Genomic DNA, 23,533 nt, shown 5'->3' on the forward strand with positions numbered 1-23,533 from the left:
GATATTTCTTGTTTCTTAAAGTAGGATTGTATTGCTGTAAACTTCCCTCTTTAGAACGGCTTTTGCTGCATCCCAGAGGTTTTGGGTTGTCGTGTTTTCATTGTCATTTGTTTCTTGGTATTTTTTTATTTCCTCGTTGACTTCTTCAGTGATCTCTTGATTAAGTAGTGTGTTGTTTAGCCTCCATGTGTTTGTGTGCTTTACAGATTTTTTCCTGTAATTGATATCTAGTCTCATAGCGTTGTGGTCGGAAAAAGTACTTGATATGATTTCAGTTTTCTTAAATTTACCAAGGCTTGATTTATGACCCAGGATATGATCTGTCCTGGAGAATATTCCATGAGCACTTGAGAACACAGTGTATTCTGTGCTTTTCGGATGGAATGTCCTATAAATATTAATTAAGTCCATCTTGTTTAATGTTTCATTTAAAGCTTGTGTTTCCTTATTTATTTTCATTTTGGATGATCTGTCCATTGGTGAAAGTGGGGTGTTAAAGTCCCCTACTATGATTGTGTTACTGTGACTTTCCCCATTTATGGGTGTTAGCATTTGACTCATGTATTGAGGTGCTCCTATGTTGGGTGCATAAATATTTACAATTATTATACCTTCTTCTTAGATTGATCACTTGATCATTATGTAGTGTCCTTCTTTGTCTCTTGTAATACTCTTTATTTTAAAGTCTATTTTGTCTGATATGAGAATTGCTATTCCAGCTTTCTTTTGATTTCCATTTGCATGGAATATCTTTTCCATCCCCTCACTTTCAGTCCGTATATGTCACTAGGTCTGAAGTGGGTCTCTTGTAGACAGCATATATATGGGGCTTGTTTTTGTATCCATTCAGCCAGTCTACGTGTTTTGGTTGGAGCTTTTAATCCATTGACATTTAAGGTAGTTATCGATATGTATTTCCTATACCATTTTCTTAATTGTTTTGGGTTTCTTATTGTAGATCTTTTCCTTCTCTTGTCTTTTCTGCCTAGAGAAGTTCCTTTAGCATTTGTTGTAAAGCTGCTTTGGTGGTGCTGAATTCTCTTTGCTTTTGCTTGTCTTTAAAGTTTTTAATTTCTCTGTCAGATCTGAATGAGATCCTTGCTGGGTAGAGTAATCTTAGTTGTAGCTTTTTCCCTTTCATCACTTTAAATATGTCCTGCCACTCACTTCTGGCTTGTAGAGTTTCTGCTGAAAGATCAGCTGTTAACCTTATGGGGATTCCCTGGTATGTTATTTGTTGTTTTTCCCTTGCTGCTTTTAATTTTTTTCTTTCTATTTAATTTTTGATAGTTTGATTAATATGTGTCTTGTCATGTTTCTCCTTGGATATATCCTTTATGGGACTCTCTGTGCTTCCTGGAGTTGATTAACTATTTCCTTTCCCATATTAGGGAAGTTTTCAACTATAATCTCTTTAAATATTTTCTTAGTCCCTTTCTTTTTCTCCTCTTCTTCTGGGACCCCTATAATTTGAATATTGGTATGTTTAATGTCCCAGGGTTCTCTGAGACTGTCTTCAATTCTTTTCATTCTTTATTCTGCTCTGAAGTAGTTATTTCCACTATTTTATCTTCCAGGTCACTTATCTGTTCTTCTGCTTCAGTTATTCTGCTGTTTATTTCCTCTACAGAATTTTTAATTTCATTCATTTTGTTGTTCATCATTGTTTGTTTGCTTGTTAGTTCTTCTAGGTCCTTGTTAAACGTTTCTTGTATTTTCTCCATTCTCCAAGATTTTAGATCATTTTCACTATCATTACTCTGAATTCTTTTTCAGGTAGACTGCACATTTCCTCTTCATTTGTTAGGTCTGGTGGGTTTTTACCTTGCTCCTTCATCTGCTGTGTGTTTCTCTGTCTTCTCATTTTGCTTAACTTACTGTGTTTGGAGTCTCCTTTTCACAGGCTGCAGGTTCATAGTTCCTTTTGTTTTTGGTGTCTGCCCCCAGTGGCTGAGGTTTGTTCAGTGGGTTGTGTAGGTTTCCTGGTGGAGGGGACTAGCGCCTGTGTTCTGGTGGATGAGCCTGGATCTTGTCCTTCTGGTGGGTAGGTATGCATCTGGTGGTGTGTTTTGCAGTGTCTGTGACCTTATTATGATTTTAGGCAGCCTTTCTGCTAATGGATGGGGTTGTGTTCCTGTCTTGCTAGTTGTTTGGCATAGGGTGTCCAGCACTCTAGCTTGCTGGTAGTTGAATAGAGCTGGATCTTGGCGTTGAGATGAAGATCTCTGGGAGATTTTCGCCATTTGATTTGATTCCGCCATTTCGCCACCTGAAAAAGAATTCAGAATAATGATAGTAAAGATGATCCAAAATCTTGGAAATAGAATGGAGAAAATGCAAGAAACGTTTAACAAGGAACTAGAAGAACTAAAGAGCAAACAAACAGTGTTGAACAACACAATAAATGAAATTAAAAATTCTCTAGATCAGTAGCACAATAACTGAGGCAGAAGAACGAATAAGTGACCTTGAAGATAGAATAGTGGAAATAGCTACATCAGAGCAGAATAAAGGAAAAAGAATGAAAAGAATTCAGGACAGTCTCAGAGACCTCTGGGACAACATTAAACACACCAACATTTGAATTATAGGGGTCCCAGAAGAAGAAGAGAAATTGAGAGAAAATATTTGAAGAGATTATAGATGAAAACTTCCCTAATAAAGGAAAGGAAATAGTTATTCAAGTCCAGGAAGCACAGAGAGTCTCATACAGGGTAAATCAAAGGAGAAACATGACAAGACACATATTAATCAAACTATCAAAAATTGAATACAAAGAAAATATATTAAAAGCAGCAAGGGAAAGACAACTATTAATACACAAGGGAATCCCCATAAGGTTAACAGCTGATCTTTCCACAGAAACTCTACAAGCCAGAAGTGAGTGGCAGGACATATTTAAAGTGATGAAGGGGAAAAACCTACAACCAAGATTACTGTACGCAGCAAGGATTTCATTCAGATTTGAAGGAGAAATTAAAACCTTTACAGGCAATCAAAAGCTAAGAGAATTCAGCACCACCAAAGCAGCTTTACAACAAATGTTAAAGGAACTTCTCTAGGCAGGAAACACAAGAGAAGGAAAAGATATACAATAAGAAACCCAAAACAATAAAGAAAATGGTAATTGGAACATACATATTGATAATTACCTTAAATGTAAATGGATTAAAAGCTCCAACCAAAAGACCTAGACTGGCTGAATGTATACGAAAGCAAGACCCGTAATATGATGTCTACAAGAGACCCACTTCGGACCTAGGGACACATACAGACTGAAAGGGAGGAGATGGACAAAGGCATTCCATGCAAATGGAAATCAAAAGAAAGCTGGAGTAGCAATTCTCATATCAGACAAAACAGATTAAAACAAAGACTATTACAAGAGACAAAAAGGACACTACATAATGATCAAGGGATCAATCCAAGAAGATATAACAATTGTAAATATTTATGCACCCAACATGGGAGCACCTCAATACATAAGGCAAATACTAACAGCCATGAAAGGGGAAATTCACAGTACCACAATCATAGTAGGGGACTTTAACACCCCACTTTCACCAATGGACAGATCATCCAAAATGAAAATAAATAAGGAAACACAAGCTTTAAATGATACATTAAACAAGATGGACTTAATTGATATTTATAGGACATTCTATCCAAAAGCCACAGAATAAACTTCTATCTCAAGTGCTCATGGAACATTCTCCAGGATAGATCATATCTTGGGTCACAGGTCAAGCCTTGGTAAATGTAACAAAATTGAAATCATATCAAGTATCTTTTCTGACCACAACTCTATGAGACTAGATATCAATTACAGGAAAAAATCTGTAAAAAATACAAACACATGGAAGCTAAACAATACACGACTTAATAACCAAGAGACCACTGAAGAAATCAAAGAGGCAATCAAAAAATACCTGGAAACAAAAGACAATGAATACATGACAACCAAAAACCTATGGGATGCAGCAAACGCAGTTCTAAGAGGGAGTTTATAGCAATACAATCCTACCTTAAGAAACAAGAAAAATCTCAAATAAACAACCTAACCTTACACCTACAGCAATTAGAGAAAGAACAACAAAAAAAACCCAAAAGTTAGCAGAAGGAAAGAAATCATAAAGATTAGATCAGAAATAAATGAAAAAGAAATGAAGGAAATGATAGCAAAGATCAGTAAAGCTAAAAGCTGGTTCTTTGAGAAGATAAACAAAATTGACAAGCCATTAGCCAGACTCATCAAGAAATAAGCGAGAAGACTCAAATCAATAGAATTAGAAATGAAGAAGGAGAAGTAACAACTGACCCTGCAGAAATACAAAGGATCATGAGAGATTACTAAAAGCAACTATATGCCAATAAAATGGACGAAATGGACAAATTCTTAGAAATGCACAACCTTCCGAGACTGAACCAGGAAGAAATAGAAAATATGAGCAGACCAATCACAAGCACTGTAATTGAAACTGTGATTAAAAATTTCAATCAAACAAAAGCCTGGGACCAGATGGCTTCACAGGCGAATTCCATCAAACATTTACAGAAGAGTTAACACCTGTTCTCCTCAAACTCTTCTAAAATATAGTAGTGGGAGGAACACTGCCAAACTCATTCTAGAAGCCCACCATCACCCTGACACCAAAACCAGACAAAGATGTTGCAAAGAAGGAAAACTACAGGCCAATATCACTGATGAACATAGATGCAAAACTCCTAACAAAATACTAGCAAACAGAATCCAGCAATACTTTAAAAGGATCATAAACAATGATCAAGTGGGATTTTTACCAGGAATGCAAGGATTCTTCAATATATGCAAATCAATCAATATGATACACCATATTAAAAAATTGAAGGAGAAAAACCATATGATCATCTCAATAGATGCAGAGAAAGCTTTCAACAAAATTCAACACCCATTTATGATAAAAAAAAAAAAAAACCTCCAGAAAGTAGGCATAGAGGGAACTTACCTCAGCATAATAAAGGCCATATATGACAAACCCACAGGCAGCATCGTTCTCACTGGTGAAAAACTGAAACCATTTCCACTAAGATCAGGAACAAGAAAAGTTGCCCACTCTCACCACAGTTATTCAACATAGTCTTGGAAGTTTTAGCCACAGCAATCAGAGAAGAAAAGGAAATAAAAGGAATCCAAATGGGAAAAGAAGAAGTAAAGCTGTGAGTGTTTGCAGACGACATGATACTATACATAGAGAATCTGAAAGATGCTACCAGAAAACTACTAGAGCTAATCAACGAATTTGGTAAAGTAGCAGGATACAAAATTAATGCACAGAAATCTCTTGCATTCCTATACACTAATGATGAAAAATCCGACAGTGAAAGTATGGAAACACTCCCATTTACCATTGCAACAAAAAGAATATAATATCTAGGAATAAACCTACCTAAGGAGACAAAAGATCTGTTTGCAGAAAATTATAAGACACTGGTGAAAGAAAAGATGATACAAACAGATGGAGAGATATAGCATGTTCTTGGATGGAAGAATAAACGTTGTGAAAATGACTATACTACCCCAAACTATCTACAGATTCAATGCAATCCCTATCAAACTACCACTGGCATTTTTCACAGAACTAGAACAAATAATTTCACAATTTGTGGGAAACACAAAAGACCCCGAATAGCCAAAGCAATCTTGAGAAAGAAAAACGGAGCTGGAGGAATCAGGCTCCCTGACTTCAGACTATACTACAAAGCTTCAGTAATCAAGACAGTATGGTGCTGGCACAAAAACAGAAATACAGATCAATGGAACAGGATAGAAAGCCCAGAGGTAAATGCACGCACATATGGTCACCTAATCTTTGATAAAGCAGCTAAGAATATACAGTGGAGAAAAGACAGCCTTTTCAATAAGTGGTGCTGGGAAAACTGGATAGCTACATGTAAAAGAATGAAATTAGAACACTCCCTAACACCATACACAAAAATAAACTCCAAATGGATTAAAGACCTAAATGTAAGGCCAGAGACTATCAAACTCTTAGAGGAAAACATTGGCAGAACACTCTTTGACATAAATCACAGCAAAATCCTATTTGACCTGCCTCCTAGAGAAATGGAAGTAAAAACAAAAGGAAACAAATGGGACTTAATGTAACTTAAAAGCTTTTGCACAGCAAAGCAAACCATAAACAAGACGAAAAGACAACCCTCAGAATCGGAGAAAATATTTGCCAATGAAGCAACTGACAAAGGATTAATCTCCAAAATTTACAAGCAGCTCATGCAGCTCAATATCAAAAAAAAACAAACAACCCAAGCCAAAAATGGGCAGAAAACCTAAACAGACATTTCTCCAAAGAACATATACAGATTGCAACAAACATGTGATAGAATGCTCAACATCACTAATCATTAGAGAAATGCAAGTCAAAACTACAATGAGGTATCACATCACACCAGTCAGAATGGCCATCATCAAAAAATCTACAAATAACAAATGCTGGAGAGGGTGTGGAGAAAAGGGAACCCTCTTGCACTGTTAGTGGGATTGTAAATTGATACAGCCACTATGGAGAACAGTATGGTGGCGGTTCCTGAAATAAATAAAAATAGAACTACCATACGAACTAGCAGTCCCACTACTGGGCATATACCCTGAGAAAACCATAATTCAAAAAGAATCATGTAGGGCTTCCCTGGTGGCTCAGTGGTTGAGAGTCCACCTGCTGATGCAGGGGACGCAGGTTTGTGCCCCGGTCCAGGAGCATCCCGCATGCTGCGGAGTGGCTGGGCCCGTGAGCCATGGACGCTGAGCCTATGCGTCTGGAGCCTGTGCTCCGCAACGGAAGAGGCCACAACAGTGAGAGGCCGGCATACCGCAAAAAAAAAAAAATGAGTCATGTACCACAATGTTCATTGCCGCTCTATTTACAATAGCCAGGACATGGAAGCAACCTAAGTGTCCATCAACAGATGAATGGATAAAGAAGATGTGGCACATGTATGCAGTGGAATACTACTCAGCCATAAAAAGAAACGAAATTGAGTTATTTGTAGTGAGGTGGATGGACCTAGAGTCTGTCATACAGAGTGAAGTAAGTTCAGAAAGAGAAAAACAAATACCTATGCTAACCCATATATATGGAATCTAAAAAAAAAAAAAAAATGGTCATGAAGAACCTAGGGGCAAGATGGGAATAAAGATGCAGACCTACTAGAGAATGGACTTGAGGATATGGGGAGGGGGAAGGGTGAGCTAGGACAAAGTGAGAGAGTGGCATGGACATATATACACTACCAAATGTAAAATAGATAGCTAGTGGGAAGCAGCCGCATAGCACAGGGAGATCAGCTCGGTGGTTTGTGACTACCTAGAGGGGTGGGATAGGGAGGGTGGGAGGGAGGGAGATGCAAGAGGGAAGAGATATGGGGACGTATGTTTATGTATATCTGATTCATTTTGTTATAAAGCAGAAAGTAACACACCATTGTAAAGCAATTATACTCCAATAAAGATGTTAAAAAAAAATTTTAATTAAATAAATGGAATATACCTATATATCTGCCGCCACTTTTTTTTTTTTTTTTTTTTTTTTTGGCGGTACGCGGGCCTCTCACTGTTGTGGCCTCTCCCGTTGCGGAGCACAGGCTCCGGACGCGCAGGCTCAGCGGCCATGGCTCACGGGCCTGGCCGCTCTGCGCGGCATGTGGGATCTTCCCGGACTGGGGCACGAACCCGTGTCCCCTGCATTGGCAGGCGGACTCTCAACCACTGTGCCACCAGGGAAGCCACACATTTTATGTTATATAGAAAATATAAGAAGAAAACACTGAGCTTAAGAATCAAAACTTTCCAAAATTGAATATGCATATAGCATAGGTAATATCACATTTAACTTTGGATGTCCAATTCTTTTATTTTTAGTCATCTTATAAAAACATTTTTTAAGATTAATATTGAACTGGGAATTACATTCATGACAGAATTTGTTTCTCTTTACTTGAGATAGTCTAATATTTGCCTTAAACATTTGCAAAGCAACTCCATGAAGCGCACTCCCGAACATTTCCTTTAGGCAGGCATTTGAGAATATACATGGACAGTCAGTGTGTGAGATTTAGCCAAGAAAATCCCTCTGAAACAAAATAATATTTTAAAGCCACACATCACTTTACATGTACTATTATTCTAGGCTCTGTGCAATATACAGGGTTGTGTCTCCAGTCTACATCTGCAGCCACTCCTCAGGTGTTCTCTGGACCTCATGTCTGGAAATGTTCTTACCTTCAAGATCTCAAAATCTGAGTTTCCATTTTCTGATGATAAACCTGTCTTAGCATTTCTCGTATTTTTTTAACTCCTATTGAACTTGATGATTAATTTATCATCTGTTGCTATTCTTTACCCTGTGCTATTTTTGCAGCCAGACACAACTGTTCTGGCTTTACATCCAACAAGAAAAAAATAATAGCCTTTTAAGGGGCATCATTTTTTTGTTACTTTAGAACACCACGTACCTATGACTTTCTGCCACTCCTGTCTAGTAAATCCTCAGTTTTGAATCTCTCTCACTGTTAATTCTGCCTGTTTCTGTTGCATAATGTTGCAAAACTAATTAGAGCCAGTGAATGAGCAACCCTGTAATTAATGTCTATATCAGAAACACTTCAGTTTCAAAAGTGAGAGAGGATATTATAAAACTGGTGTAAACTAGCTCTGTCTGAGAGAAACAAAAGTAGGCCTATTTTCCCATCAGAATTTGTCTTCAGAGATGCTTGAAATTTTCTTATTTTAAAAAACTTTTAGGCATTTCTAGTGTCAGCTTTAAGTTTAAGCTGACAAGAAGTTCAAGCTCAAGAAGTGAATTCCTCTGTCTCATCCCAAATTCAGTTCAACCAGAATCAATTCCTTTCTCTTTCCATGAGAAGACAGATCTCACCACCTCAAAATATTTCTCTCCGTCTTCTTAGTCCTTTTCTTTGTCTGAGTTTAAAAAAAAGTTCTTCAGTTCTTACTCAAAATTCTATTCATCGTTCTACTTCTTCTTTGGCTTTCTTTTGAGGTCAGAGCAGAGGGTTGAGGCTGGCTATCATAATCTCTTGCCTTTCCTCTTCTACTAATCCCAGCCTCCCTGGAGGTAGAAAATACGTCTTTCCAAGCCACAGACCTAGGCATTATCTAGGAGTCCCTCTTTGGTTTTATATACATTTTTTCCACAAAGGACTTGCTCATCCATCATGATAGATTCAAGCGAGACTTAAGCAACTGTCACACCCCAGCCTGCTTTCTACAGATGCGTTGGTTGATGGATAAAATTCTTTTTTCCAGTGTTGCTACTGGAAGTAGTTAGAAAGTCCAAAGTTAGAAAGTTCAAAGCTGAACTTATTTTTTCCATTGAGCCTACAAATTTTACTAGTCCAAGTGTAAAAATCACTACATATCCTTACATAGTCATAGTTGTGAAACCTTGGGTCAGTCATAAATGGCCCTCTTTTCAGTATCTCCAGATAAAATTAGTCACCAGGTCTTGAAGGTTGCTCTTCCACCACACTTCTCACACTTATTACCAAGGTGTGCATTATTATTGATACTCTGTCAGATAGCTCCACATAGTACTTCTACCAGCTTCATGTTAAAGCATAACTCTATTTCAAGCCACTGAGCTATTCGAGAACTTTTTACATTCCTTCTCTTGGACGCTGTTGTACATACAGACCCCTTAGTTTGCATTCATGGCTTTTCTTTCTCTGGCCTCAAAACATACTCCCAGTTGTTTTTGCTCACAATATTCCATGAGCCAGTTTGGATGGCATGCTATTTCCTAATTGTGACCAGAATGGTCATTTTGTTCCTCCCTCTAGGGACATCTTCTGTTGAAACTCCGTATTCTTAAGGCCTTTATCGTAGTCAGTATCTTCCATGAGAAATGGTTTACTCTCCATCCAGATGTGAATTCTCCTTTCTTTAATTCCCATGTTCTTACTATTTTTACTTTTTGTCTCATAAATATTATTTGTGTACTGTTTTACCCTCCTCATAGAGTATTATTTTCTAAAGAAAAGGATGTATGATTAACCCATGGTTAAAACACTGGGACACCATTCTTACTTACACTAGTCAATCATTTATTGCTTGTACAAATGTGACTATTTGATTGTAGTAGAAATATGTGTATAACTGTCATGTAAAAATAATACTAGATCTCTCTGCAAAGTTGTTTTCAATAATCAGGTAGTAAGTATCATTTTACCTAATAAATAGTTAAAAGGATTGATGCATGAAGAAAGTACAGGATTTATTCACAGATGAGTCCCAGTCTCTGTTAGAACTTGAAAGAGATACTAGGTCCTTTATAATCCTCTTTCCCTGTTCATTTTAAACAGAGCCCACCATATGCATGCAAACTGCTGCAATCATTCATTAAGTAGATTCAGCCTCTCATTTTCCTTAAATCATCACTGATTTGAGCTTACTGTTTTCTCAACTTAGGCCTAAGAAAATTATGGCCAGTTATTCATTCTCTAATTAACCTAAAAGTGAACTATATTTCATTGCTTGTAGGATGGTATGGGAAATCTGAGAGTCACCAAGAAGGGAATCCGACTTGAAGGTATATCTGAGTTTCTACTTCCATTGTATGTGAAAGAAATTCATTCCCGAAAGGTATGTGATACTGGCTTTGGCTTACTGTAAAAGATAATTTAGAGGTTATGTTTTAGCTTAAAATAGGAGGACAGATACCCCTTATCTCTTCAGTATGCATTTAGTTATTTTAAGCTAAAGACTTATTTGAAGAAATCAAAACAATGAAACAATTGAAAAACCAGTGGAGAAGTTAATTTCAAACTGACAAATTAGAGAGCCATTTCCAATTAAACTGCAGTGTTGCTTTTGTTAGTCTCTAAAATATGCCCTTCTGTTTTCAATGGATGGACCTTATTAATTCCAAAAGGGGCATTTAACATATTTTGAGTAATTTCTGCAAGAACCTTGACTTGAATAAATGATATTAATTCAATGTATTTTACATCTTTTCAGCTTTAACGGACATGCATTTTCTAAAAGTGGTGACAAAAAGTCTTAGTACAGAAATTAACTTTATTTCTGGATGTACATTATTTAAAACCAGTAAGAATATTTATTCTTTCAAATGTATGTGTGTATGTATGTGTGCTATGTGTGTTTTATCACCTAGCAGCATGCTAAAACTCAAAACATTATAGCTTAGACATTGTTCATTTTGGCTTATGTGTGTTATTTCTCAGAAGGTAGTATCTTTGGTACATCAGAATCTCACTAGACTCTTTCAAATGTAATAGACTTTCCCCTGGGATATGTGTGTATGTGTGGAAATAAATTTAGTGAAACAGAATAATTAGAAAGATTGTTATATAAAACGTGGAAAGATTACTAACCTTATTTCATAAATATGAAAGTGTATTTTTGACTAGAATGTTTTAATATTAGCAATATTTTAGCAAATGAGTTGCATAGTAAGCCAAAATTTTATAATTTGCTTCGAGGCTATTTTTCCCTTAAATATCAAAGTGAACACAGAACAAAGGATTCTTTTTCATAAAAATTTTAATTAGGATAATTATATTAAGGTTAAATTTTATTTTGTTATGTGTGAACTTGCAGAGCTTCCTAATATACTCTATTGACTGCTGCTCTGGGTACTGGAAATTTTTTATTAAAATTACTTTCTGGATTTAGGTCAGAGAATAAATAATACAATAGACACATGTATGAACACCTGACCTTACTGATTAAACTATCAAAACTATTTAAACTTAAAATAAAAAGTTTGGTGTTTTTATTTGATTTGATTGTTAGGAAAACTGAAAAAATATAGCATGCTTACACATATTGGCATCTTCCCTTTGACTGGAAGTTATCACCACTCTGTTATTTTCTGGTTCCTTCTTGTGTTTCACACCACTAAGCAGTTTCATATTTGAAGAAATGAAAACTCATACTTGGAAATAAAAACAGTACTTAACATAGGACAAAGGTGAGAGTCATCATAGGCGGGAACTTCTTTGAAAGTATATCCTATTGATAAGTCTGGGGACGGCAAGAAAAAAAAAAAAAAGATTTATCTTCAAAGCCATTTTAGACCAATTTGGAGCAGCTTCCTGGGAGTACAGTTTAGAGAAGCATGATACAGCCCAGGCAGGTGGCAGCATGTTCCATCAGCAGTCAGATGGGAGGACTGGTTTGAGAACAGAAAAAGAAGGAGACTCATTTATTCCGTGGAAATGTCTCTACCCACATACCACACAAAAAAATAAATATTTAAAATAAAGAGAAATATATCTTTTATAAGCAGTCCCCATTTTAGGATTCTCTTGTCCATGAATGCATGCAGTTGTTTTTTCTCTGCCATGAAGTTTATTCAGTGTTTCAAAAAGCCAGCCACAATGTTCCTGAGCCTTAGTTTTCTCATTAATAAAGTGAGTTTGGTAGAAACTTATCAAAATACGTGATTCTTAGGTTAAGAAAGAACACAACAAATTCAGTAATACTAGTAGAGATGAGGTTTTACATTATTTTTTTAATTCCACTTAGTCCAGTCTTTCCACACATTTTCATGTATTCAAATGTTTTTATGATGAAATGTCAAAATTCCTGTAGGTAAGATAAAATCTATTAAATTCAACAGGTACTTACAAAGATTCAATTAAGCTGAGAAAAATAGTAGTGTACAAACAATTTTGATTTGTGCAGTTTTTTTTTCCTGCAGTTTTGATTTGTGTGTGTGTTTGTGTGTGTGTTTTCCTGCACTAATGCCAGTGGATTGCCTTCTTTCTATTTAGCCAGTATTCCACTCTGAAATAATTTTCTTATTTAAAATTATTTTCTGGTTACATAGGTATTTATTTAATACTATACATGGAAATGTAATACATTTCTATTGGTCAGAAAATGCAGTTGCCCACAGACACACACACCTAGCCTCCTAACTTAATAAACCATGGGCTGTTTCTACCCTACAAGCTAACTGTAGGGTAATTGGCTGTCTCCACCACCAAATTTCTATAGATACTTGAAATTCTATTATTATCCAATGCAGTTTACTCTCTTATTCATGCTTTAAAAAAAAAAACAAACCTTTTTGAGTGGTTGATCATATCAGCACACAGAAAAACATATTCTATGTTTAAAGTATCTTAGAATTCAATGCATCTTCAAAATTAACATTATTTTCAGAGAGTAGGTACTCACCGAACATTTGTGAAGTTAAATATATAGTTTTCTTCAGATACAAAATATTCAAAGAACTTGGAATTTGACCTTGCATATATTATAACGTCTGAATGGGTCTTTAGTGCATGTGGTCTAACTTTAGGTTAAATATTTGAAGTATCAGGAAATTAGGACTTGTAATCACCAGTTTTTTAATGTAATTGAAAAGTTTCTCAAGGTTTCATGAATTCAGAGTGCTCAGGTGGTTAGATTATATTTCACTGATTGTTACCAGAAAAAAATTGCATCATTAGTTCTCTAGGACTATCTTAAGTATTATCCAACTTCATCTGATATTAGCTGAATACCTCTCTTACTTTTTTCCGTTTAAGGATCCTCAGTTAAGGTGGTACCTCACTATTGCCCCTCATCCCAGCATCCTGCATGACAGATTGATAATTGTGTCAGGGGAATGGCTACCAGATAATTCCAGTTCCTGTAACTCCACAGCAAAACAAAGAAGTCTGCATTTTTTTTTAGGATTCCTGTGTTAGCAGAGCTGTGAGCAATGTTCTACCCTCTCTTCACTTCCAGTCATTTCACTTGGCTTCAGAGCTGTGATACTAACTGGGTTCTTGGTTACAATGAGTTTTTCATCTCCTGTGTTCAATTCTTCTTTATATAATTCAGACAGAAAGCCATGGAGACAGGCAAGTTCAGCAAACCTCTTCCCTGGTTACACAACATGATAAATCTCCTGACCCTGTGTCCTCCAGCTACCTTGGCAAATCTCTTCTATGCAGGTTTCTTTCTCCCATGCAAACCAATCATAAATAGATATCTGCAAGCTTCTATAATCTTTTTATTATTATCATTCTTATTATTTCACATTCAGTTGTTTAATACTGACGAACTTTATTATTTACTGTAATGTCTTTATTCAAGTTAAAACACACCCAACACACAAATCATCCCAAAATCTTTACACTCAAGAAAAAAACCTGTTAACATATGGTGAACATCATGACAGTTATATAATTATATATTTGAACAAATAAAAAAGATAAATATATAGGGAGACATGTACCTGCTATTTATAATTAGTATATTATACATAATTAAATAGAAGAAACATAAACTGACATAAATTGGAAAGAATTGCTGACCTTTAATATTTTTTTACCACAAAAATGTTTTTTTTTAACTGTCTTTATGGTTAAGAATAAAAGACAATGAAAACCATTAGGAAGTTGGATGCATTAGCTCCATGTTTTCATTTCAGACGGTGTTCATTAACTCCCTGCAGTGCAATTTGGGGTGATTAGCTTCTCTCCAGTTTGTCTTCACCCCTATTCATTTTCAGGTTTTTCTGATAATTATATGATTTTAACTTTGTCAGCGTTCATAATATTTACATTCTGTTCTGCAAATTTAATTGCCTTGGCACTCTGGTCTTAATTCACAATACAGATGCCTGCCATCCTCACCACCAATCCTTTTTTTATGGATTCTCCAGGGCTGAGTTCATTATTCAAATCATTCCTTCCTTTCTTGTATTTCATTGTTAATTAGTTTCGTGTGTTTGTTTGCTGATACTTGAAATATTGCATGGGAAAGGTGTCTGACTGTTGTCTTTATTCTTTTCTGGAATGTTATTAACGGTTCATCCCTTCTTTTCCTGTTAGCTCATTGCTCTGTGGAATTCTAGCACTGAATATTGCCATAAAGAGTCTCAGGAAAGTCTGGTATTTTTCTCCTGTTGATGACAGGCACGTTCTACCTGGATGTCTGATACATTTTTGCCATTTCATTTCTTTCATTTCATGAACCTTTTCTATATTATATCATTCAATATCTTTCAGTTACATTTGTTAAGGTTTTCAGAGAAAGCAATAATTCTTATGTTGGATCTTCTTTGTCCTCCACAGCTATCATAATTTCTTTAATTATTTTAAACTTTGTATATTTCCTCTGAATACAAGTAAGTTAATATCTATAGCAGTGGTCCCCAACTGTTTTGGCACCAGAGACCAGTGTTGTGGAAGACAGTTTTTCCATGGACCAGGGTAGCAGGGGGATGGTTTCGGGATGATTCAAGTGCATTACATTTATTGTGCACTTTATTTCTATTATTATTACACTATAATATATAATGAAATAATTATACAGATCATCATAATGCTGACAGGAGGCAGAGCTCAGGCGGTAATGCAAGCAATGGAAGAAAGCTTCCTTCCTTCCTTCCTTCCTTCCTTCCTTCCTTCCTTCCTTCCTTTTTTATTTCCTTCATGACCAATAGCTCCCAATACCATAATTTGAATAGTCCATTTTTCCCATCGCTGATTTGTAGTACAACTTTCCTCATATACTACATTCTTAAATGTACATAGATTTATTTATGACCCCTCTATCTGTTCTATTGATATATTTGGACTAAAACCAAACTGTAACTTTAAGGAACTGTTACAGCAAGTTCTTTTTTATTGCTCTTTTTCAAAACCTTTTCACTATTGTGCATTTTCTCTTCCAAATGAACTTAATAATCAGCTGTCAAGTTTCATAAAAACTCCAATTGGAAACTTAATTATGGTTGCATTTAATTTGAGAAAATTGACATCTTTATAGTTTTGAGATTTTTCTATCTAGAAATATGGCTTCTCTCCTGATTTTTTTTTCTTTTGAAAACTTACTTTGTGTTGCTCAGGAACATTTCTTAACATTCTTTTTCATATAAGCATTACAAGTTTCTTGTCAATCACTTTATGTTTCATATTGTGTATGGGAATGGGTTTTCCATTCCGTTTTCTCTTCACCTTTGTGCTTGTGGAGAAAAACTGTTCCTTTTGGTGTTGTGAATGTAAGCTGGCCATTTTCTTGAAAGTTTTTCATTTCTATTATATTTCAAATCATTTTTGTGGCTGTTTGACAGATAATGGTTTTTAACACTAGCTAACATTCAGCATAGAGTAAATTTCTGAAGTCCAATTCCTGGCTTCAAATCCTGGCTCTGTTACTTAGCAGTTGTGACTTGTTACCTGATTTTACCTCTCTGTGCCTTACTTTTATCATCTGCAAAAGTTCATAGTAGCCCCTAATATTTTTAGGGACTAGAATGTTATGGTTTTTATTAGAAGACATAAACGAGGTAGAACCTTTACCACAGAGTCCAACACAAGAAACAGTATTGCTTATTATTTTTAATGAAAGCCAAACATTATACTAAATCCTTTGCATATTTTTCATCCTTTGTATATATTTAATCCTCACTATGTGATGAGTATTATGATCAAAGACAGTATATTTTAAAAGTAGAATATAAGGATTTGATAACACATTGCAAATGGGATGTGAGAATAAGAGAGAATCACATATGTATCAAGGTTTTTTGTTCTGAGTAGTCACTATTAGCCAATTTGGGGCAAAGTAGGGAGTGGGGGAAGATTTTGAGCACAATTTTGGAGCTGATAATTTTGTCTACTAGAAGAGCAGGCATTTCACGTTAACAGGTGGCTATCTGAGTGTAGATTTCATGTTGAGGTATAAGCTTGAGACACAAATTAGAAACATTTTTATATCAATATTAATATCTATCTCTATCTATGTATCTAATTTAAATACATGAGATCAGACAAGAATGTCAGTAAGTGTGGATAGAATACTGAATGTTCTACCTATAATCACTATAATCCATCACTCCATTATTGAAGAGTTTGGAAAGAAGTGCAAGAACCAACCACAGACTAAGAAGGAGAGATGGGTGAAGTAGTAAGAAAACCAAAAGAGTATGGTGTCCTGAAAGGAAAGAGAAGAAAGTGTTTCCAAGTTGATAGAGTGAAGAACTGTTTCTGATGGGTCAAGTAACATGAAGTCTGAAAATCCATCCATTATTAGCTTGATTATAGTCTAGTCAGAAATCAATGTTTTTTCCATACTTTTAGATATCTATCAGTGTAATTTTTATTATTTCTCTCATTTAATATATTCAGTGGGTTCCATGAAAAGATATCTAAATGTCAAAGCAACAACCCTGTGAGGTGAACAGAGCAGATAATTTTATTGCCATTTTGCCGATACTTTACCTCAAGACTGAGGTAATTTAAGTGATGTGTCCAAGGTCTGAGGACTCAAAAGTGAGCCAGAACTCACATCTCAAGTCATTGCTTCTTGTTCTATCCACCTCGTCTTTGCAAAAGTTTCTTCTATAGTTGTCTCTCTGTAAATTGTAGACCTGCTGTTCTAAGTAATTAATGACTGTAAATATTTACAGTCTGACAGCACTAGAAATAATAGGACTTTAAGTTCCTCATTTTTTTTTATTATTGGAGTATAGTTGATTTACAATGTTGTGTTAGTTTCTGATGTAGAGCAAAATGAGTCAGTTATACATACACATACATCCACTCTTATTTTAGATTCTATTCCATATAGGTCATTACAGAGTTTTGAATAGAGTTCTGTGTGCTATAAGAATAGTAGTTCTTATTAATTATCTATTTTATATATATAGTAGTGTGTATATGTCAATCCCAATTTATCCCTCCCCCCTTTTCCCCCTTGGTAACAATAAATTTGACTCAATTTCTGTTTGTAAATAGCTTCATTTGTACCATTTTTTAAGATTCCACATATAAGTGATATCGTATGATATTTATCTTTCTCTGTCTGACTTACTTCACTCAGTATGATAACCTCTGGGTCCATCCACATCACTGCAAATGGCATTATTTTGTTCCTTTTTATGGCTGAGTAATATTCCATTGTATATATGTACCATATTTTCTTTATCCATTTTTCCATCAGTGGACATTTAGGTTGTTTCCATATGCTGGCTATTGTAAATAGTGTTGCAATGAATATTGGGTTGCATGTATCCTTTCAAATTACGGTCTTCTATGGATATGTGCCCAGGAGTGGAATTGCAGGGTCATATGGTAGCTTTATTTTTAGTTTTTTAAGGAATCTCCATACTGTTCTCCAAGTGGCTGTACCAATTTACGTTCCTCAGTTTTGATGAACTTAAGCTTCTGTTATATTTAACAAACATCTACAAATAATTAATCTGAGCCTCTTTATTGAGGTTATGTGTACATGCTGGTTAAGGAACACTAGTAGTGAATACAGAAAAGATAACACAAATTTGTGCAACAAAGTGCTTTTCAGTGTTTGTAAATTCAGACATCTTTGGTAAAATCCACTCAAAGCTGAGGAAAATATCTAAATACAAGGATAAAAAAGAAATAATTATATACAGTTTTTTAAGTGGTTCATAGATGCCCCTCAACCATGTGTCAACAGATGAAAACACTGAAACCACCTATGTAACTACTCACTATAGTTTAATAATCCTGAACATTAAACTTTGCAATTTACAAAGCATTTTTATACATATTACCTTAATTCATACTGCTGTACAGGAGGAGATATTGTCTTCATTTGCGTATGGCAATTTAGCTGTCTCAAGTTGTGCAAAGAAAAGTCTTAATACTATGACTCAAACCTAAATTCCCCATTCTGATTCATTGCTTTTAAGCAATTCATAAAATTAAAAATTATTCCAGGTAAAAGGAAGAATATATCTTAGGTAACTCTATAGATAGTCTCATTTGACCATTGAAAATTTTTATTTGAAAGGAAAATTAAAACCTTTGAGCTATCAGAAGATACATTTTAAGTACTGATTAAAAATGTGTTTTATTGGGCTTTCCTGGTGGAGCAGTGGTTGAGAGTCCACCTGACGATGCAGGGGACACGGGTTCGTGCCCTGGTCCGGGAAGATCCCACATGCCGCGGAGCGGATAGGCCTGTGAGCCATGGCTGCTAGGCCTGCACATCCGGAGACTGTGCTCCGCAACGGGAGAGACCACGACAGTGAGAGGCCCACGTACCGCAAAAAAAAAAAAAAAAAAAATGTGTCTTATTACTTGTCCAAAATGAAAAAAATTATCTTTCATTAACAAATAAAAAAACTTTTTTAAAACAATTCATCGTATTCTCCAAAGTAATTTTTTTACATATTCTCCAGGAAATCCATATTTCTATTTCTGTATATGGTGTTCTGGGCTAGACCCACAGAAGAAAGAATGTGAATAATTTGAACACAATGAATCTTGTTTAAAAATAAGACAAAAAAATAGCATGGTAGGAAATCCTCATTAAGCTAGGACATGGTTTGATGTTGCTAAATATATAAGTGTAGGTGAGCTTGGTTATAGAAATGCAGTAATCCATGGAGTTAAAAAAATGTAGGAGGTTCTAAAAGGAATTCTACTTACCATATATTTTTTCCAGAGATGATACTATTGTCCTCTCACAGGTGTTATCTCTCACACACTGCAGAAGCCTTACAAAGACATGAAGATTCCCTCCTTACCTCAAATGTAGTTGTTTTTATAAACAAACACATAAACCAATTACCTGTAGTGTCCCAACTTGTTCTCTACCAAACACACACACACACACAGACACACACACAGACACACACACACACGTACACACTTAGCCCTACACTTATTTCTTCCTCCAGAAAAGATGTGAGATAACGAGATAGCAAACCTAGAACAAAAGGGAAGCACATTATTTTTTATTTTGTAGTTCCTTGTCCTTAGAGGTCAGGCCTGAGAACTGAGTATGGGAACAATCTTAGTGACAATATTTTTACTTTCAATTGGGCCTTCCATACTAAATAACTCTCCATGGGTCAAGTTTGTATGCTTCCATATGAAAGCATATGAGCTGTACTTTGAAGAATGATTGAGATTTTGATTCTGAATTAGATAATTTGTGAGCAAGAAAATAGTTTATAGAAGACATAGTTTTTTTCAGGAAAAAGGGAGTAGAATAATTTGGTTTGATTGAGGAGTCCTGTGAGGTAACTGTCTCAAACCCAGGCAGGCGTACCCCTGTGGGTGTTTCAAGACTATCCATGGGGAACTGATGCATGGAGATCTGTTTCCTGAGTCTCAAGTTTCAAATGCACTTGTTCCTAAATTTGATCTGCCCAAGAATGACCCTGTAGCTGCTACTTCTCTTTCTTCCAACTTCTCTACCATTACCACGTCCATTTTTTTTCTTTTTTTTTTTTTTTTCCTCACTGTTGTGGCCTCTCCCGTTGCAGAGCACAGGCTCCGGATGCGCAGGCTCAGTGGCCATGGCTCACGGGCCCAGCCGCTCCGCTGCATGTGGGATCTTCCCGGACCGGGGCATGAACCCGTGTCCCCTGCATCGGCCGGCAGACTCTCAACCACTGAGCCACCAGGGAAACCCCGTCCATTATTTTTCAGAAGTAACAGATAACTGTCATCAATCCTTTGTTTTTACATTAAAAAATATATTGCTCAGGACATAAAAAGTTGAAAATGAGGGATGAATGGTTGGCTAAACAAAGTGGGAGTATGAGGACACATTACACCTGAATTAAAAGTAAAAAGATAGATAGATAGATTGATAGGTAGGCAGATAGATGTAAAAAAGTAGAGAGAAGAAAGTACTAGTCACTAGATAAGAACAATTGAAGGAGAAGCCTATCCATCCAGGTTATATGGATGGCAAAATCCTCTGTCTTAGAATTATAAATCAAAAATAAGTTAGTTATCATGGGGTAATATTAATATATTTATTTGAAATGAAACATTCAAATATTTTTCTGATAGAGAGTAAGGCTGGGTTTACTGATGAATTAGGTTATATGGCAAACATGTTCTGTCATTTGGATAAGCTCAATGCAGGGCTCCACAAAGTTGGAGCATTCTACAAAATATATTTAAAATACATATATAATATGTGGGGTCAGCTATTTTATCCCTTGCAAAAAATAAACTTTTGAAACCAAAAATATTTCAAATATCAGCTTAAAAATATTCAAGGGCATATAGTTTAAAAAAATATTTTAGGAAATGAGTGAGCAAAAAATATTTGACGAACATGGATATAAAGGAGCAGAGAAACATTGATTTGGAATGCACCTTAGGGCTTCACACATGCAGGGTGTGAATGCGAAGGAATTTGGAATTTATCCTCAAGTCAATGAAACTCTAAAGTGCCTGTGTTATCTTATATTTGCTTAGTTTACTGTATTTCAAATTAATGAAATGCAGTTTTTTGCAAATAACAAAAGCTCTCCACTCTTTCCCCTTATTTTGGGTTACTGCATTTTAATGTGTTAGATAATCATTCTTTTAATATTTCTAAGAGTGATAGAAATTTTATTAAAAAGCACTATACTGAGTCACAGATAAATACATAATGTTTTAAATAGAAGTATTCAGTATCTTAATACTAAAATTTGTTACTCAGTTATTACAAATTAAATATTGCTTTTAGCTGGATTGATGGTTTATAAATGATTTGTAGATATGGGACTGTTCCATCAAATAAAATATTACTGAAAACTAAAAGCAGGATAAAGCAAACAGACATAGAGGCTGCCTGATCTGTGATAGGAATCTGTGAAACCTTTCATACTCTTGCCTTCTAGCTTGAAAAACACTGGTTTTGACCAATATCATCTTTAGTCTTGCCCTACACTTTACTCATTGTACTCTCTGTAGAGCTATCATAATAAAATTCAATCACAAATATTAATACTATAACTACTTTACTGTCCATATTTTATCATAGTAAGCTTCCTCATCACTGTAAAAGCTCGTAAATTATTATAGTCATGATTTTGCATTTTCACATACTTCCACCACCTTTCTCTGATTTTTCTTTGACTTGAATTAATAAAAAAAAAAAAGGAAAGGTTTAGGGTATAATCTCTTCTTGTTAATTTTCCATCTCCATAGCAATTGAAATCTCTTTTGAAGTAATAAGCAGCCTCCTATAAATCAGAATTTGCTTTAAATAAGCACATCTGTGGCAAAATATATAATCTTTATCACAAACTATGAAGACACATCAAGATCCTGAAATTCTTGAAAAGAAATAAGAAATTAAGAAAAGAAATTAAAAAAATAAAAAGAAATTAAGAAAAGAAATAAAAAACTACATTCAATATAATTTTGGTTTTATGATTTTATCATTGCTAAGCAACATTTTCATTACAGTGAATCCATACGTTGCCTTTGATCACCTTGCTTTTTAGAAACTTGAGAGATTTATATCCTGCAGATTTATTGAATTCGTTGATTAGTTCCAACAGTTTTTCAGCTGATTCTGTAGTATTTTCTATATGTAGCTTCAACTCTTGTTCTGTACCCTATGGATGATTCAGTTATATCCATAAGATTTCTGTTTCCGGGGGCTTAGGTCCTCTGGCTCACAGTATCTGTCACCATTTAATTGTTTTCCCCTATATGACATGAAAGTTCTTTCCTTTGCCATGACATCTACCCAAATATGGATCTCTGGCATTTCCTAGATTTTCCTACTTTTTAAACTCTCTATAACATGCACACATATTCACACATAATTCTTTCTTCTGTAAAGACTTCACTAATGTCTTAAGGAGATGGAGTGTTTACATTGTGGTATGCAAACCATTTTCAAGGAAATGTTAGACATCCTATTATTTAAATGTATTTTGTCATATTGCTGAGTCCTTCTTGTTCTCCTGTCCATCCTCTTTTTCTCTTTCCCTCCCTCTCAAAAGCAACCACCAAAAAATTCTTTCATCTATGAGAATAATTTATGTATTTCTCTATAAGAAAGGAAAATAGTTGGAAAAATGCCCATCATTTTGTTAAGAGAATTTAGATAAGATAATGGAATTAAACATAAAGACAGGAAACAATTTGAACTTAGTTACCTTTGTGTTTTTAAAATTATTACAACATGCATATATCACAGGACAACAATTTTAATTCAATTCAGGGCCCTAGTTTTAACACTGTTCCTCAGAGCCAAAAAGCATCTTGTAATTAATTATCCTTAGTTACAAAACTAAAGAAGAAAGAGTCTTCTTTGCTAAGGAAAGTTTAGGTCAACCTCTGTAATTTAGGAAAAGAGAAGAAAAGGAGAGAGAAAATGAAAATCTAGGAAGAATTAGAGGTATTTTTCAGATTCTGTAAAAAAGCATGTGGCAGAAAAAGATTCAGATTTTATTTTCATGGATTTAAGGTGTGCAAATAAAGGTTCCGAACTGCTAAAACTTACTTTGTTCCGCTGAACTGTTTCTTTGACACTGACACCAGTCTGAAGCTGAATTACATGTTTCTAGTCTTCAACTAGGTTACAAATTATTAATCTTAAAATTTGAATGAATAGGAAATAAGGAAAGAGACAGTAAGAGGAATAGTTAATTAAATGCCATATTTTTTGTGTCCCATATTCACTACTTCCACTCCTACTTATGCTCTAGTTGTGAATAGTAAAGTAAGTCATTTTAGCAGTGTTCTTTTATTTCCCTGATAAAGT

General features: G+C 35.2%; 1 protein-coding gene across 3 annotated transcripts in view; it reads left to right on the forward strand.

Moving 5' to 3' along the window:
- SGCZ (sarcoglycan zeta) overlaps window positions 1-23,533 on the forward strand; it is a gene marked incomplete at both ends in the record, with an annotated part of 903,085 nt that overhangs the window by 738,207 nt on the left and 141,345 nt on the right. For 2 of the 3 annotated variants that reach the window (XM_082680528.1, XM_082680530.1), the window contains one exon: window positions 10,553-10,654. The exons of the other annotated variant lie outside the window; for it this stretch is intronic. In XM_082680528.1, coding sequence (XP_082536654.1) covers window positions 10,553-10,654 — 102 coding nt within the window. The remainder of the gene's footprint in view (window positions 1-10,552; window positions 10,655-23,533) is intronic. 3 annotated transcript variants of the gene reach the window in all.

This window comes from Grampus griseus (assembly GCF_964374135.1).
Source record: "Grampus griseus genome assembly, chromosome: 21".
Taxonomy (NCBI): domain Eukaryota; kingdom Metazoa; phylum Chordata; class Mammalia; order Artiodactyla; family Delphinidae; genus Grampus; species Grampus griseus.